This window comes from Corapipo altera, unplaced genomic scaffold (assembly GCF_003945725.1).
Source record: "Corapipo altera isolate COAL_440 unplaced genomic scaffold, ASM394572v1 61281, whole genome shotgun sequence".
In the NCBI taxonomy this organism is placed as follows: domain Eukaryota; kingdom Metazoa; phylum Chordata; class Aves; order Passeriformes; family Pipridae; genus Corapipo; species Corapipo altera.
Window position 1 is genome coordinate 3,659,899 of NW_020884921.1, and position 17,833 is coordinate 3,677,731.

Consider the following 17,833-nt stretch of genomic DNA (forward strand, 5'->3'; position numbering starts at 1 on the left):
TTCCTTTTTTTGTGCATTGACTGTTTTGAGAGGTGACAACGTTCAGAACAATTTTAGCCTAGATGTTGCCTTTTTTGCTGTTCTCCATTTTGGAATATTCAAACTACTGCTTCTTTCTACATTCCGTACTAAGAACTCAAAGTGCTTCTCCAAAACAATGAAAATTATAATTTTTTCTGAATTTATTGCAAGAGTAATAAAAGTTTTTCAACCCTTTCTGTCCTCTCAATATTGCGATTTTTTTCTAAAATTTTCTTTATCAGAATTACAACACTTTTACAGCATCTTGATAATTACCTTATAGAATATCCTCTTTATAGATAATATGTAAAGTATTTTCACATAAAAAGGCAAAGATGCAGGCATTCAGGATACTACTAAGTTCCATTTCTTAGTTTTTCTTGCATTAAAATATCATTCTCAGTATTTCACTGCTGTAGTTTTTGTGGTTTCTTTTTTTTTTAATATATATGAACAAACTTTCAATGATAGAAATTCCTTGCTTTATTTTACTGTCAAAGGAATGCTGTTGGGAAGAACAGTAAAACTCTAATTCGTGTGTAATGTTGCAGCAAAGACACACAGTCAATAATGTGTTTTGCCACTATTTCTAAAATACCACTTAGGCTTTCTCTGGCAGTTCACTATGCTATGTCAGTTGATGATAACTTGCCTTTCAGTCACTGGTGTTAAAGAAGATGCTAGGAAGAAAGAATTTCATGTTACCAGTATAGGTTCTAGTCTGGACAATAAGAATTAATGGAGTTTAGTAGCAGGTGATGTTACAAAAAACATCTTCATACTGAAGTGAAATCAAACATAAATTCAGTATTCTTGTGGACTTCTGTTGTAAAAGGGGATATCAGGTCAATAATATTATATTTTACATGGCACATCATAAAAAGCAGCCATGATTGCTGTATGTGAATAGAATCTATAATGCTGTACCTGAGCCTCTAGGCTTGCAGCTCTCACGAGACATACTCTGCTGTGCCATGGATAAGGACTGGGATGAAGTGGAATATGTTAGGGGATTCTCTGCTAATCCAGATCCCTGTGGTTAATTTGAAGCAACTTCAGCCTTTTCAGTAGCCAAACAAGTATGCAGAACATGTGAGAACCATACATTTTATTATTAGATTTTTCAGGGGATATAGGAAGTTGATGCATGGCTCTTCTTGTAAAGCTCCCTTTTTTGGGTGTGTGTGAAAGTGATCACAGCACTGCTGCTCACCTTTATTTGAAGAGCCATGTTAGAAGATGAGCTGCATACACACAGGAATTAGGGCAATGTGCTTCTTGCATGTAGGCTGAGTAGAGACTATATATTATTGACAGTAGTCTAGGTAATGCCTTATGTTTCAGGGAGGTTTAATATGTCTGCCAGCAATATATTTTGGCTTTTCATATTTTGACTTCTCAGACTGTATGTGGTTAATATTGTGTGACTGATATTTTTGGCTTTGTTCTACAAAAAGAGGATATTAATGAAGCAATGAATTGTTTTAAAGCACTTTTTTGCAGCCTTTCAATGTGGTTTCTAAGTGTTTATTTCAACTTGTAATCCTCAAGTGTACCAATTGTTAGAGGAATAAGAAGTGTACAGATTCATGGCCAATTTTTGCATTGTTACTGTATGTAGAATATTATTTCAGTTCTCAATGTCAGGTCAAATGGAAATGGTAGTCACTTTTACTCAAGGAAGTTTTCATGGCTTTTATTTAAAATTAACTTGGAAAGAACAACCTATGGTCTATGAATACTATGTATTGGACATTGGCATTCATATACGTGATCTGTATGTTTATTAGTGACAAAGCAAGTTGAATTGAATCTCTGTGCAATAACTGACTTTTCATTTGAGTTTATTTTTGTGACTATGTTTTCATTATTTTCTTCTTAGGCTCTGCTCTCTAAAAGATTGTGTGTATTATGAATGTGCTTGGGCCATAAAGATGTCACAGCAAACCTAGGGCTGATTAGTTTGATGTAAGTGTGGTATAGGAGTGCTTACTCCATTCTTCAGTCTTTTCTCATGGCATACAACTCCAACCATTGGCAGGTTGGTTTTTTTCCCCTACACTTTTTCTGAAAATACCCCAGTGTAACTAATATATGCAACAGATGGTTGTGGAAGAAGAGGGTTTTCAATCACTGAGACTTTTTGATCTGTGTATCTTAGCATCGCAGTTGTTCTACATGTGTCCAAAATACCCCGTGATATTTCAGACATTATCTAGTTTTTCCGTTTTGTCCCAGAGCTCTTTTTAGTGATAATATTGCAGTGCATCTTCCTGTTGCAAATCTTCCTGCTATTGCACTGAAAGCTCGCTTGTAGGAGCCCCTGCATTTTTACTATGAACATATTATATATATATATATAGTAGTGGTTTGAATCTTGTTTTCCCCAGAGGCTAAGAAAAGTGGTAACCCCCAAGGAATGGAAACCCCTGGAAGTTTTGAAGTTCTGTCCAATGGGTGCTCCTGCAGAAATGTAAACATACCACAAGCTGACCGGAAGAGAAGAGTTGTAGTTTTGGGTTGGTAGGTGAGGTGGCCATGTTGTAGAGCCACGAGGAAGGGGCTCTGAGCCCCTCGGGGCCTCTGGGCCTCCCCCCAGCCCCAGTTGGGGGCTACAGAGACTTGGAACAGTGTTAAGCTGGACTATGTGTCTGTAGTTAAGCTGGGAGATGTTTTCCATTGCGGGTGAGCAGAGACAGAGCAGAAGTGGCAGCAGCATCCAGAGGTTATGGCTAAAAGCCAACTGATAAGACCTGAACCAGAGAAGCAGCAGAAGCTAGCAGCAGAGCTACGGAGTTCTGGGGGTAAGAACTGATACCAGACCCCCCAAACTCATTTGAGACCTCCTGGAAAGGAGGAAGATGGTGGACTCTTACTTGAAAGAGCCTTGAAGTGCAACATGCACTGCAGAGAAGAGCTGAGAAGCTCAGAGCGTCCTGGGAAGCTGGACCGGGACGGAGAGGAATGCAGAGGGGGTGACCTTGGCTCCCCCCTCGCACTGCTGCCAAGGTGGCAGCCTGAGGCAGGGCACAGAGGCACTGCAAGGAGCTTGAATCTCCTGGAGATACCAGACCGTCACGAAGCCCCCTGTGCTCGTGATATGACCATGGTGATAGCGACCTTTGTCTGGGGTGAACGCAGCCCACGGAAGACCCCTTTGCCTGCGTCAAGGGGCTGAGAGGAACTTGGATACTTCCCTCGTGAGTGCTGGCAGAAAGCCAGCCATAGCTGCTGCATACATGAGATGAGGAGACCTGCTGCCTTAGAAGAGACTCCTGCTTTGGGACTGGAAGGGATCTGTCCTTCTTTCCCTCCTGGACTTTTATTTGGAGGGGAGAAGAGATCTGATCTATTGTAAATACTATATGTCATGGTAGAGATAGTTGTGATCGTGTGTATAATGTGTTATAGTATTTATTTGTACAGTCATTGTAATATATTCCCTTTCCCCCACTTTGAGTCTGGTGTGTTTTGTCTGGAAGAACCCATCTCACATTGGGTTGAGATGTGGGAGGGGGGTATGGAGCTAGGGAATTGGATTTTGGGGCTATCTCAAACCATGACATATATATATATATATATATATATATATATATATATATACGCGTCTTTCACTGTCACGGTTATACACAAATACTGTGTAAGTTAGGTGCCCCTGTAAACTTATCAATTACCTAAATCATATAATTGATACCTAATACTAAGTTTAGACTAAATAACCTGTTTAAATGTGTGTGCTGAGATTTTAGCTATGGTCTGGTCTGATGTCATGGGGAGAACAGGGACTGCGGCACTAATTTGAGGCACCTTGCATATTATTGCCTAAGATACTACCAATTGCCAGTTATGAATGTTTCCCACTTAGGTTTTTTTCTAACCTCCTCTCCCAAATGTGTAAATCTTTGTCTCATGACACCAGTTTCTGAACACTTCTGCTTTAGATAAACAGTTAGAAGTAGTAAGGGAGCAAACAATAACTCCAGTTATTTGCTAGTTTAATGCAAGGGAAGGATGAAGTAGTAGAGCTTCTGATTAAGCACAATTATATAGGAAAAAAATAGCCATAAGATTTTTGTTTCAAATAACATACTTAAAGTGATTCTCTTATGGGAAAAAAATGACAAAGGAACTCATGAAAACCATTGTTTAATAAAATTATTTTTGCTGGGGCAAAACACATTTTGTCATTTTCTCTGGAAACAGTCAATAGCTTGGTCTCAGGAGAAAGAGGTTTACAAACCTTTTTCTAATGTGGTATTTTGTCAGTGCTCAAATTTACAGTTATTTGCTTAATTGTTAAGTCAATCTTCAGTGCTATGTGTGACTGTTAATTACAATCTGTTCTCATATTCTCGGTGTCAGTAACCTCACAGCAAGTTTATCTTGCTCACCTTCCACCTGCGGCCTGCTTACTTGCACATTAACATGAAGACAACATTGGAGTTTTTAGAAGGAATGGCATTTGATGGTATGTAGCAGGAAGTTTGTGGTTTGGAATCAAATTTTAAGCAGGCATATAGTTTCAAGGTATCAATAATGTGGCATGTGAGGCAGGGGAAATTCAGTAAATTACAATCCTCTATTTATTCTTCCTGAAATAAACCCCCCAAAAATATGGTTTCATTTATGGTGTGTAAATCCCTAGGCACATAATGGTAAAGCTTTTGGTGTAGCATCCCTGTCACCTCCTCATCTCTGCTGTGAAAATATTTGGCATTCTGCACCTTATGGCAAATTAGCTAGAATTAAAGATTACAACAAGGTAAGGGTATTACAATTACTATTTAGAAGTTGTTCAATTAATAGGCTTCTTAATTTCACTATAAAGAAAATTAGTGTGTGTTTATGTGTGTGTCTGAATGCAGAGTTTTCTTGAAAGAATCATGGGAATTGATGAGAGATCATTGACATTTGCTCACAAAATAAACTTAAAAATTCCAACAACAGCATGAAACCGAGGCATAGCATAAAGATGCCTTAGAGTTTCAGTAAAAGCTTCAAAACAGGTAAAAGCTATTTAGGTATATTCAGGGCATATACAAATACACATAGCTGGTTTTATGAACCTTGAAGCACGTAAGAAACACAGGGATAAACTTCTTAGCAAGGTCTGTTGCAATAAGACAAGATGCAGTGGTTTTAAACTGAATGAGGATAAATTCAGACTAGATTTAAGGAAGAAATTTTACAATGAGAGTGGTAAAACACTGTAACTCCACAGTTACTGAGTGCATTTGGATTGCTCATTATTTTCTGAAGTTACACTTGAAAAATGTGAATATACAGTATGCTAAGTATTTGAACTGCTTACGGCTCTATACCTTTCTAAAATACAGTATCTAAGTATATAACTGATGTAGCAGTTAATGACATGCAAAGTAGGAGACTTTGTATTTAGTATACGTATGATGATTTTTTTCCAGGATTTAGGTGAAATTACATTTATAAGCTGGTTTAAAACTATGCTGTTGAGGTTTAGGCACTGATGTTGTTGGCAGCTCAGAAAAGAGCTGTCAAAAGGCGTAAAATCAAATTAGAACCATAAGACCTATGTTATGTGTGCACACTGTGATATGGTGTACAGCTTTTTAAATGATGTGGTGTTGTTACATACATGGTCTGCTTCTTAGAGGGAGCAGGAATTGCAGTGTCAATATCTGTCTTACATTTTTAAGTAATAGATGTCATCATGTGCGTATATGTGACTACCAAAAAAACCCTGCTTTGCAAGAATCCTTCATTATGTTGTGCAGTCTGGCCTTAAAAGAGGTATTTTCAAGAGCAGCAGTAATTCAATGAATTTGTTTGGTTGATTTTAAGTACTTGGTTTGAATTTTTTAGCATTATTTTTAGATTTTAACAGACTTTTAATAATTACAGGTTACAGGTTCATGCATTAAGCTTTTCAGAAACAATTTTCAAAGCCAGTATTGAATTCAGTGGAAGGTTTTTTTGTGCCCTACCTACCGTTTATTTCTCTTAGCAGCCTGAAATGCATGCAGATTGTTTATGGAATAGATGTATGAAGATAATGAAGAATGTAAATCCATTTCCTAAGAAAGCCTACATCTGCCCACATTATCAGAAAGCTGTACTTCTTTATCTCTTAGGAATATACAGGCTTTACAGAATATTTCTTTCTGAAGAAGATAGGACCACTTCTTTAGCTGATAATTCCAGAATGAAAATTATATTCTGAGTAATTCATAGTATCAGTCAGGACTAGATCATCAATTGGTGTTAAGCAATGCTGACTTATTTTTGTATGTCATTGGACATCTGGCTGTTAGAAGCAGCTGGTGGATAAGCTTAAGTAAAAAGTTTACTGCACAAAAAAAAATAGAAATTGAAGAACTAATGGAGTACTATTTATATTAGGAATATAGTAATGTGCAAATGTTTTGAAGGAGCTACTTCTGGCATTGCTTCTTAGTGTCCTTTACCTTAACAGAGCAGTCTGTTAAATTATGAAAATACTGTGGTATCAAGATACATATTTGGGGCAAACCAGCTACAGGCTAATTCATTGAGGATGTTGTGGAGGCAATTTGTTTCAGTCAGATAATGCTGGGCACTGAAATCACAAATGATTTCTGAATCATATTTTGTCACCTGCGTTCAGGTGTGTTTGTCACCTATGATTACATATATATGTATTTATATAACTGAGGTAAAAATCTGCTGAACAAAGGCCCTAAAAAACCCACAAAGGTACTGAAAAATTAAACAAGGTTTAAAAATGAGATATGAAGGAAAATTTGAAAATTTGATACATTTTCCCAAAAATTGCAGTTCTAAGTCAAATAAAAATACTAAATTTCAAAACATCCAATCAACTGTAATGATAATACCAAAAAACAAAGTACCAAAAACTCATTTAAACATGTGGTAATGTTAGTTTGTAAATAATGTTTAAATACTACATTGTAAAAAAAAAAAAAAAAGAAAAATGCATTGACTAATCCTGTATAAGTTATACCTTATTTGGCTACTGTGGCTTTCTTTGTGTGAACTCTTGGTAACATCATGCCAAGTGAACATTAATGAGGGGTAATAGGTTTAAAGAAAGTGTATCCTTATTCACAAATGCTGCTTCAGCTGCCGATGCATTCTAGAGCATGATGACATGGTTTTCTAATGTACAAAGAGGGTTTTTTTTACTCACAGCATTATGTACACCTGATGTCTTTAAAAATTTGTCTGATGAGTGTCCAAGCTGAGTAAAATGCTATCTGTTATCACATCTATTATTTCTGGTATTTTTTTCTCACATTAAATTGAATTGGACTTGCATGTTCATTTTCAGCTTTCCCTTCATGCACACGTTTTTCTGAGTTAATGTTTCATATTTATTTTCATTTTTCCATTAATTTCTTCCTCTTCAGGTGCAATCTAGCTCCTGTGGTGGAGTTTGCTGCCGATGTGGGAACTAAATCTGATTTTATTACCATGAACCCATCAGTTGTACAAAGAGCATTTGGAGGCTTTCGGAATGAGAGTGACAGAGAAAAATTTGTCCATAGACTATCCATGCTGAATGACAGTGTCCTTTGGATCCCAGCTTTCATGGTCAAAGGCGGAGAGAAGCATGTGGAGTGGGTTAATGCATTAATCCTTAAGAATAAATTGAAAGTGCGAACTGCCTATCCATCACTGAGACTTATTCATGCTGTCAGAGGGTAAGTGTATGGAAAAGACTGGTTTGTCCTTAGCGCAATGAAACTCATAACTAGAATTCCTAGCAGGCAGAAAAAAAAGGTCAGTGTTAAAAGGAATATGATATTTCCCTTATTGATGTAATGGATTGCACTTATGATAAGTTTGTTCAGTAATAAATGTCATCCACTCATTTAGCCTGCTCTAATGCAAACAACTGAAATGCATTAGCACAATAACTCTTAATTGCACTTTATGTGTAAAAATGTATCATTGTTACAGTGATAAGCTAATTTAAAAAATAGTCTGAATTTAAAGAATATCTGTGAGTTATCAAATCAGCATACAGTGAAAGTGCAACGTGTCTTCTGTGGGTCAAGACTATGGAGATAAAAAATACCATCTAAGTAGCATGGGGGGGTAAGGTAGCAACCATATAAATAATGAACTCTGGCAGATCTGAAAATAATGAGCTCCTTCATACAACATCTAGGATTTGTAGCAATCTTTCTCCTTTTGAATTTGGCCAGATGCTTGGGCAATTCAAAAACATTGATCAGAATCACTGAAAACATTAATGTAACCACTTGTTAAAAAAAAAAAAAAACCGCATCCATGCTTTGTTGCAGAGATTTATTTTTTTTAACCCCAGAATTAAACAAGACTGTCAGATGAAGGCTCCAATGTCTTTGTCACTACAAGTAAGAATATATGCCTGTGCCTGAAAAAGATTCAGAAGAAGATGGTGGTGCAATACATTTGTGCAGCAAATTATGACAATATGGTAGTATTCAGCTTGAGTTCCTTGAACTGTACTGTCTGAGATAAGTTTAGAAGGGATGTTTAAAATGTTACCTCAATCTAGTATGAGAATAGAGCTTAAAAAAAGTTGTCCTTCAGGATATTAGGACTTTGAATATGCTTTTCTCCTTTTGCCATGTCTCAAATAGATAAACTGCTGCATTCCCCATGTGATGCACTTCTGGCACTGGAAAAATTTGAAAATCATTTGGAAATCCTTTAATTTTTTACCAAGTTCCTCAGTTTTGTTACAGAATTACACTTTAGCTATTTTATAGGCCTTGATTGTGTTGACTTTTCACATATTCAACATGCCCATAGCACTTGAGTAGGTGTAACGGTTTGTGTGTGTGTGTGTATAAATCTGAATAAATAAAGTTGCTTCCAGTTTACAAACAGCTGCTCTAATTTCCATCTGCTAAATCTGGGAGAAAATGTCAAATGTGGGTGGTAATTCAGAATGTGCAGTCTTTAAATTGGCCAACTTGTAGGTCCCTTAGGGGGCTTTGTCTTAAAAAAAGAATTAGCACCTGCATTGTCTCTCTGAAAGAGGCAACGAAAGCTCTGCCATCAGAATTGAATTAGACAATGCTGTACTTTACATTATACTTAGCAGTCATCTGATATGACTGCAGAAATTTGTCCAGTTGTTGAATCTGTGCTCTAAATGTTAGACTCTCCACTTCAAACCTTGTTGTTTAATCAACTTGCATTCCCATTTTTGTTCTTTCAGAAAGTAACCTAATATCTTTGTTAGTGATCTTTTTTGGTAATTTGAATAAAAACAAAACAAGAAGTCCAATTTAGCTTTGGTCTAACTCTTGACTTTATAAAGATGAGGCGGGTATGTCTTGGTGAGTCTGGTTTGGAAGTGATACAGTTAGCAGTAATACATTTGAAACAAATATTCCTTAGATGTCTTACATGGCAGTCTTAAAGATACCAGCCCATTATAATGAGCTTTGTATTACAGTAAAGTAAAAAACATCTTGGGGAAGAATACTATCTCTTTACGTGTAGGATTACATCTCCCTAGGATCTATTAGGTTTGTACATCAAATGGAATATTATGGTAGTATGAGAATCCAGTAAGCAAAACTTGTTCTCAAGAAAAGTGTGCCTGAGATAAAAATTAATATTTTCTACAAATAAGAAAAATATCTTAGAAAATAAAGTTAAATGTAAAGCTGCATACCCTGGTTATGAAATCAGTCCATTTTGAATTGTAAGATTGTGAAAGTTTAAGCAAGTTACAGCTGCTAACTTCAGTTTGAAAATAATGGAAACTAAGTCTGCTGCCATTTAGAACTGTATACAACTTACATACTTAGTTTTAAGGAAAATCTTCATTATACTGTATTCTATCTATTATGATTATGTTTATTTCAAATTCAATTTGATGATGTATGAGTCTCTGGAGAAATAAGGAATTCTTACAAAACACTCCTTGTTTTATCAATCTGAGCAACTGTTGTGTATTTTTTATATATATATTTGATATATTTGTTTGTATGTTTGGTGCCTTTGCAAGCTCTCCACTTGCAGGTTGAAGCCTTTGTGGCAGTTAACAGTGATGACCCAGCTGAGGCCTGTGATGCTGCAAAGTGGAAAGGATAAAATAAACAGAATGTGAAGATTGCTGTTAATTAAATGAGGAGCAAAAGCAGGAAATCTACCCACAAAACCTGCGTGTTAAAACACACAGTAAGACCTGTGCAGAGCATCTAGTCTCCTTGACAGGATGCCTAAAACGTGCTAGACTGAGATTGCAAGGCTCATGCTGTCTTGCAACTTCTTAAGCGTCTAAGGGAGATGGAGTTTGGTTTGTTGACGAAAGCATGATAAGGAAAGGTGAACTACAGGAAGTGGGTTTTTTAAACTGTCTTAGTTTACACAGGAGAATTACTTGCATCTGCAACCTTTGTTTTGTAGATTGTGAGTGTTCTCAGGTAGTTATATCTTTATGCCTGAATGTAGCTTATGATTTTCATCAAATGCCACAAAAGTTTAGAGCAGAGGGGTGGACAAGTACCATTTGCAATCACTGTTCTGTTGGAGTATTTGTAACATCCCCAAACTTCTCTTAACCTCCATACATGTAAGTATTCACTCCTTTAGTTTACAGTTTCTTGCCTTGATAATTCCAAATCATTCTGGTTTAACTCTTTGAATGTGCATATTTTTATTACATAATAATTTACATGAAGATAGCTAAAACTGCTTTAAATTAGACTTCAGTGATAGGAGAATCAGTCAAGAAAGACACTGTGGGTCATATGGTGCTTTTTATATCTTGAAACCCTCACAGATTAGTAACAACCTAAGCACAATAAGATATTTGTTAGACCATGCCAAAGACATAATACCAGGAGGATCTACTGAAGAACTGTCTGCAACACAAAAGCATATTCTTATGGAGGTGAATACAAGGTGCATTTTTCTGTTTAATAGGCTAAAATATGCCTTTAATCTGTTTCATAAGACTTACACACCCAGGTTGTTTTTTTTTTACCACAGATATACTTGCAGATGTGGTACACCACAGGGCTGTATCATATCGGTATAATTCAGCTGGTTGAAATGAGGCTTTTATTTGAAACCTTAATGTATTATGTCTTCTTAATTTAAAAGTATAAAACACTTGGCTAATGAAAACTGCCTAAAAGAGAAGATGACCATCCTAAAAAAGTTACAATTATAAAGTCATCTTTTTTTTTTGTTTGTTTTTGAAAACGCAAATTCCCAGAGTAAATTTAAATTGATATCAAGAATTCTTTCATTTAATGCATCTAAAATTTTACTAAAATGTGGAAAGATAGTGTATTGTGGGCCAAATCATTTAGTATCTAATCATCAGTAAAGTTCATAATTCCAACCTGACATATTAAATACAAATAAAGAATATTTAATGCTGAAGGGTGCAGGCTGACATCCTCAAGGTTTGGAAAGTATTGTCTCTATTCCTTTCTGTGTATATTACACTGCCAAATTTTTCCATCATTCCTCTTTAAAGTATACAGTGTAGGCAGTTTCTAATGGCAGAACATGAAGTTTCTTAGACTTCTGATCTACCTGAGGCCAAATTCTATATTTCTAATATAGATAATTTAGAATTTGTTTTATCTAGTAATGGACAGTTTTGCTGCAATCACATACAGTACTTAAATTTTCAGTCATATTTTCCCTTCTCTTTTAATGAAAGAAACCTTATGAGCAGTATGTAGTATTTCAGAGTTGCAGTTGATCAGAGAGTAGAATAATGACTGCATTGTGAGGTAATTTTTTAAAACTTTTTTATTAGTACACTTTAGGGTCGGAAAAAAAGGTAATGTGGTGTTGGAAAAAGAAACTGCTTTTTTTCAGATTTCATGCCTTAAACTTCTGTAAGTCATGGCCACTCCTCTAAAATCTCAGAAGGATTTTAGGTTTTAAAACCAGAGTCTAACATGATAACTACTTTTTTAATCAGTAGCATAAAATAAATGGCCATTGGATTCAGATTTTTTTCTTCATTAGATTTAGATCAAGTGGCTTCATGTGCTAATATTTGTCTCTATTTTACTTTTTCACTTTTTGATCAACAAGTTTTGAAAAGTAGATTTGAGAAGTGATTTGGGAGCTGTTGCATGATTTTTTCACAAAGTGTCTCTAATTTACAGAACTTTTAATGTAATTGTGCACTTATTGACAAAATAGTTGAGGTAATCAATACGTAACAGAGTTCAAGGTGGAACTAGGATCTATAAATTAAAATCTTAAATGATTAAAAGGATTTACTTGCTCTCTAATGTCACTGCCAAAAAGATTAATTATAAAGTGATTATAATGAGCAAACAACACAACTTGAGCCTGAGATTTAATGCTGAACTGTTTTATTAGGTTTATTTGTAATAATATTTTTCAAATGAAGTGATACTTTCTGAGGTGTGGACAGTGTCTGTACAGAGTCATGTCTCAGTAGCAGAACTGTGATGGAATATGGATTAAACAGCAGACAAACAGGAACTGAGCCTGCTGAGATTAGAGTCCAGATCATGTTGTTTACTTCCAGTGGTGGCAGACAACCAAACTTAAAAGTAGGATCTGCAGACATGTTCTGCTGTGGATCCCCCCTTGCGGTTCTGTGGAGGAATTAAAGAGGGTTCCTAAGACTAACCATGTTGTTGGTGCATTAGGTGGAGGTCAGAGTTAACTCCCAGAGGCTTGCACAGCTCTTTTTTTTTTTTTCTGCATCTGCTAATGAATATCTGAAGGCATCCTCTGAAGGGGCTGAACACCACCACCTCCTTACCCTGCCAAGCAATACAGTCTTACAATACACTAATTTTTTCTCCTATTTCCTTTTCTAACTCCGCAAAACAAAGTTCTCACGCTCGTCTGTATGTGTGAGAATGTTTTCTTGGCTTTTTTTCCTACTGGAACCATCCCGTGAACTATTAGTCACTCACTAGCAATATCACTGAAATTGCTTAACGTAAGATTCTTTATCATCTTTTGGGTACAGAACAATTGCGTGGACATCCTGTGGGATTTGCTTGTGCTCCGCTTATTTCCTCCTTGATACTGCCTGTAAAAGAGCAGTATTATCCTGCATTAGACGTGGCAGAACTCCCACTGAAATCTCCATGTTTTGCCTATGTAAGGAGTATGCTGTGCCTATTTATGGTCAGTTTTCAGTGCAGGGTCTTTTTTTTCTAAATTAGTAAGAGCAAACAGCTGTTCTTTGAATATAGTGACCTTTTGCACAACTTTACCACGAGTCCGGAGTCCTTTACTCTGGGAATTACAGAGAAAATACTTTCAGAAACTCAGACATGCAGAAATCAAGTAGTTCTCCAGCGGCTCTGTACTAAGAAAACAACTACTGTGAGCAATCTATATTGTAAACACTTCTGTTTCTTTTCTTACTGCTAAGAGATTTTACTTAACAGACTCTTCTTTTTTCTTTACTGCTAAAATGTATTTCTGAAGAAAAGACATTTTGCAATACATGGATGAATAAATAATCACCTCAAAAAATAAAAGGTTACAAAAATGGCAATTAAATTAAAATAGAATTCTAAATATGAAATGACCATGCCTGTTGCATCACATATTAAAATATTCAAAATATTAGGAACAAATTTGCACTAGTTTCCCATCTTTTCAGTGGAGTACAATCCTTTTACATGTATGGATTATAAAAATAGAAGTTCTACATTATAGTACCCTAACATATCCTTAGAGCTGGATTTGTTTGGTAAGTTATGCAAACAAATCGGATACCACTTAGTTTGGATTTTAAGAATTTAATCTATTGTGTGAAGTTGTTCTTCCAATGCCAGGATTCTGTCCTAAGAGGAGAGCAGGAAGTGATGCTCCCATTCCTGAAGTGGAGACACTCCAGGGTTGGTCTTTCAGCCCAGCAGCTAATTACCCCTGCACCACCCCTGCAGCTGCACCACCCCTGCACCTCCTGAGAGTGCCCCTTCATCTCGTGCAAAGTTTCTCAGGATAAGCTTTTATCTCCTTTGCACAAGCTTTCCTATGTTATTCTGTTTCTGAAAGATTTAGCGAGGTCTGTCAAGAGAATATCTCACTGTTTGGGGGTGAATTTTCAATGGAGGCAAATACAGTTGAAGTAGAGGAGGACACGAGGGGAAACTGAATGTGCACTAAACTGACTGCTTTTTGTATTTTTCATTGCCTGGTCCATTCTGTCAGGTAGACCATGAAAAGCCTAATCATGATAGTAGAAAGAGAACCGTTATGCTTATTTTTATTTTCTTTTATCATTCTTATTTTTATTTACCTTTTAACAATAAAATTCGGTGAGTTTTTGTTTGAGGAGAGATTTTTCAACTCTTTTGCTGTGGCAACTGTTTTGTTCCTTATTATCAGCAATGTGTATACTTTAGACTACTAAGTAAAGTCTTCTAAGGTTGAATTTGAGGTTTCAACTAGCAGAGAGCAACAGGATTTGTCATAAGAAAAAAATAGTCATGAAATTTCCCATTTTCAAGTTTTGCTGCTTAGTTTAACTACTATGAGCAACAGCACTGTACTTAATGCTAATGACTGCTAGCAGCTATTCAGGGAATAAGTAACATTCATACCATGTGTTTGCAGATTTGTATTTATTATGAAAACTATTTTGCTACTTATTAATTTTCAATTTTAGGTGATTTTTTTTCTTTTTAATTTATCATCCCTTACATAAAATCTGTGTTTCTGAAAACTATAAAAATATGTTTATTAACTCTTATTTGAACATATCAGTAGCTGTGCAACTGAGAAGTAAACTAGAAACAGTTTTTGTAGTCTGTCTTTGAGGAACAAATAACAGAGAGGACTGGAGTCCATAGGGAATCATGTTGGCCAGATAGTATTAATAGAATCGAGAGTAGCTTCTCGGGGGTTTTTTTGATGTGTGAGATGATTTGTTGATTCTGGATGGTGCATGTGTACATGAGAAAATTCTATTAGGTTTCCTTCCTGTTTTTAAAGTGATATTTCTAAGGTAAGACTATAATACAAATTCTATGGGTTTTTGTTTTGATTGTAATGCTTACCAAGAGTTTTCAAAGATATGTGCCTTTACTTTTGATCTTACTGAGCTTTTGTGATGAGGATTAGTTGTATTAAGCATCCAGCTGGTAGTGGATTTCATGAAATGCTTAGTTACTGAGGTAACATGAAAATAAGTAAACAAAGCTGTAGGTTTATGCGCTGTTTGGTTTGGCATTTCCCCTTGGTCAGTTCAAGTCACTGGGTTGTTAAAATGAATAGTGCTTTGGTGAAATAATATGCTAGCACAGTCCTTACAGTGGTGTCAGTATAGGGAGGAGCAGTTTGGCTTAGAATCTTCTCTAGCCTTTCTTATTAATGCATATGAGTTTCTTCAAGAATGCTTTAATGGATTTGTTTGAAGTCTCCAAGTTCTTGTTGGTATACAGAGAGAGACTTAAGTGTTTCAGAAGCGCTGAGTAGCATTTGAGCATTTTTTGTCTGGAGTTACCAAATGCCAAGGTTATGACTACCTTCCTCCCAAACACTTGTGCCGAAATGTAAGGTGGTGTGTTTTGTGTTTGTGGGTAATACAGTGTTAGTAACACACTAGGGTTTTGGCTGTGCCTGAAGGGCACTTGCACAGCTTCAAAACTTCCCTCACTCTCCCTGAAACCAGAGAGTAGGCTGGTAGTGGGCAAAATCTGGGAAGGAACACAGCTGATCTGAACTGACCGAAGGGCAATGCTGTACCATGCCATGCCATCATTCACCTAGGTAGTCTATCTCTTTATCTTGATCCTCAAGTTTACTTGGTTTTGCCCTTCCTGTTCTCTCCCTATCCCACTGAGGTGGGGAATGGGAAAGCATCTGGGCACTGTCAAACCACCATGTGAGGGAAGGAATGTGTTTATTTGCTGCATCAGCCGTGTATAAGCTTTTCAGAGACTAAGGGAAGCCTGTTAGCCTGTTTCAGTTTGCATCAGAGAATTAAAAAGTGAGAAAAAGGGTGAGCATTGCTGTGTTTCAGACCTGTGGGAGGCTTAGCTCAGTGCTAGGATACCTGGTGATGTTTTAAACAAAATGTGTTTTGAAAGAAAATAGCTGATTATTCAGGTAACAGGTCTGGATTCTACTTCTTTTGTGTTGGGAAGGCACACTGTGGTTGAGTTAGATGCTAGTGTCTGTGTTTTGGGTGGTATGAGATTTAAGTCTCTCACCAGTACTCATTTCTGTCCCATTTGCAACTGAAGTCTCTGTCCCTCTGCATTCTGTTTTACACGTTGCTTCCAGCAGAGGTTGTTCCAGTGAATCCTGTTTTAGGTGTCCTGCTGTCCTTATGCTCATTTGTAGACATATGGACATATCTGTACATGTATGGGAGGTTAGTGTGGTTTGTGGATTCACATTATGAGTTCAATACTGTAAGGTTGCTGTATTGAAATCCTTTTTTGAGGTTTGGCCTTCAGTCTTCAACAAGTGAATTAGTAGGCCACAGGAAAATTTGAGAGAATAACAACTACTTCTAAATATATAGATATGTATGTAAACCTTTGTTTCTACTTTTTTTATTTTCAAACAATATTCTGTCTACAGTTGATATACCTAATAAGCATTGTAGAAACAACTTCTTGATGTTTTCTATTCTGTATTTAGCGGCAGAAAGTGTCATAATTTGCATTTTTTGAAGCATATATTTAGTGAAATAGACAAAGAAAATTGACTTAGAGAAAGTTATTTCTAGATTTGCTTTTTCATTTTACACTGAGTTGTACTTTATTGTCTAGCATTGGGATACAGGGTACTTTCCAAAGTAAATGAGTAATCAAGAAGACCTATAAAAGGATATGAGAGAGGAGCCTACTGAGAACAAGTGCAGCTCCTGGTTTCAGAACATTCTGGAGGCTCACAAGGGGGATTTTATTTGTTGCTTTGTGGGTTTTTTTCCATTTCAGTACAAATGTGGACACACTTACTAGAAGAGTTGGCAGCGAGGAAGTAGTAGTGGGTGTTTCATAGTCATACTGAAACCAGCAGGTGGTACAGTTTCTGATTGTATCAAATTCTTTAGCCTTAGATGAAATGGAACATAAGTTAAAAGGACTGAGAGGGCAGTTGTCTTCGAAAGAGTCATGTGTGGCATGAACTTTATGAGTGAGGCCTTGCCTTTTTCACCTTCTAGTCTTTAAGGGTCAGAAACACAGCAAATGGAATAAGAAGAAGGTAGTCTACAGAACATAGGTCTCAGTGACAAGGAGCTTTCAGAAAATAATCTCAATAAATCACTAAAGAGAAACCCCAAGGTCTGATAGAGAGAAGGTCAAGGTGGAAAGTAGTCCCTCCATGCTATAGTGTATTCCCTCTAAACAGCGAGGTGTGCACTCCTGATGAGGACCTGTGTGGCTGCATGAGACCTCATGAGTACAACTGTGAGCCCTGCTGGGGAGATTGTGTGCCCAGGAGATGGGCAGCATGGCCTGCTCTAGGAGGAGACCTGTAAACTGGCACTTGAAGCAAAATGCAGAGCTTGACCCATAGATCCCTGATGGCAATTAGGATTTCTGCTGCCTGCAAGCGGTTTGTCATGGGTGTGCACAGAGGAGTCGATTTGCTGTAGTTAGTGGGTTTCCCCCAGGGATGTTTCATGGTGGGCGCAGATCCAGAGAGATGATGCTCACTGGCTCTGGAGTTCAGTAGAAGGTGAACTGCATGAATTCAGGAGAGAGAGAAGAACAGGTTTGAGAGCATGTCAGTAGAGGAGGATTTGACTCATTGTGGTGGTTTGGGCTAGGCCTTCCTTGGTGACCAGTTTGTAACCAAGGAAGGGTCCAGATTTACCCAGTATTCCCTACGATTTTTACATAAACCA

The 17,833-nt window shown here is 36.8% G+C and overlaps 1 protein-coding gene across 1 annotated transcript in view; it reads left to right on the forward strand.

Annotated features, from left to right (window-relative positions):
- ST8SIA4 (ST8 alpha-N-acetyl-neuraminide alpha-2,8-sialyltransferase 4) overlaps positions 1-17,833 on the forward strand; it is a 57,761-nt gene that overhangs the window by 19,931 nt on the left and 19,997 nt on the right. The window contains exon 4 of the mRNA XM_027656875.1: positions 7,407-7,700. Within this exon, the coding sequence (XP_027512676.1) occupies positions 7,407-7,700 (294 nt within the window). The remainder of the gene's footprint in view (positions 1-7,406; positions 7,701-17,833) is intronic.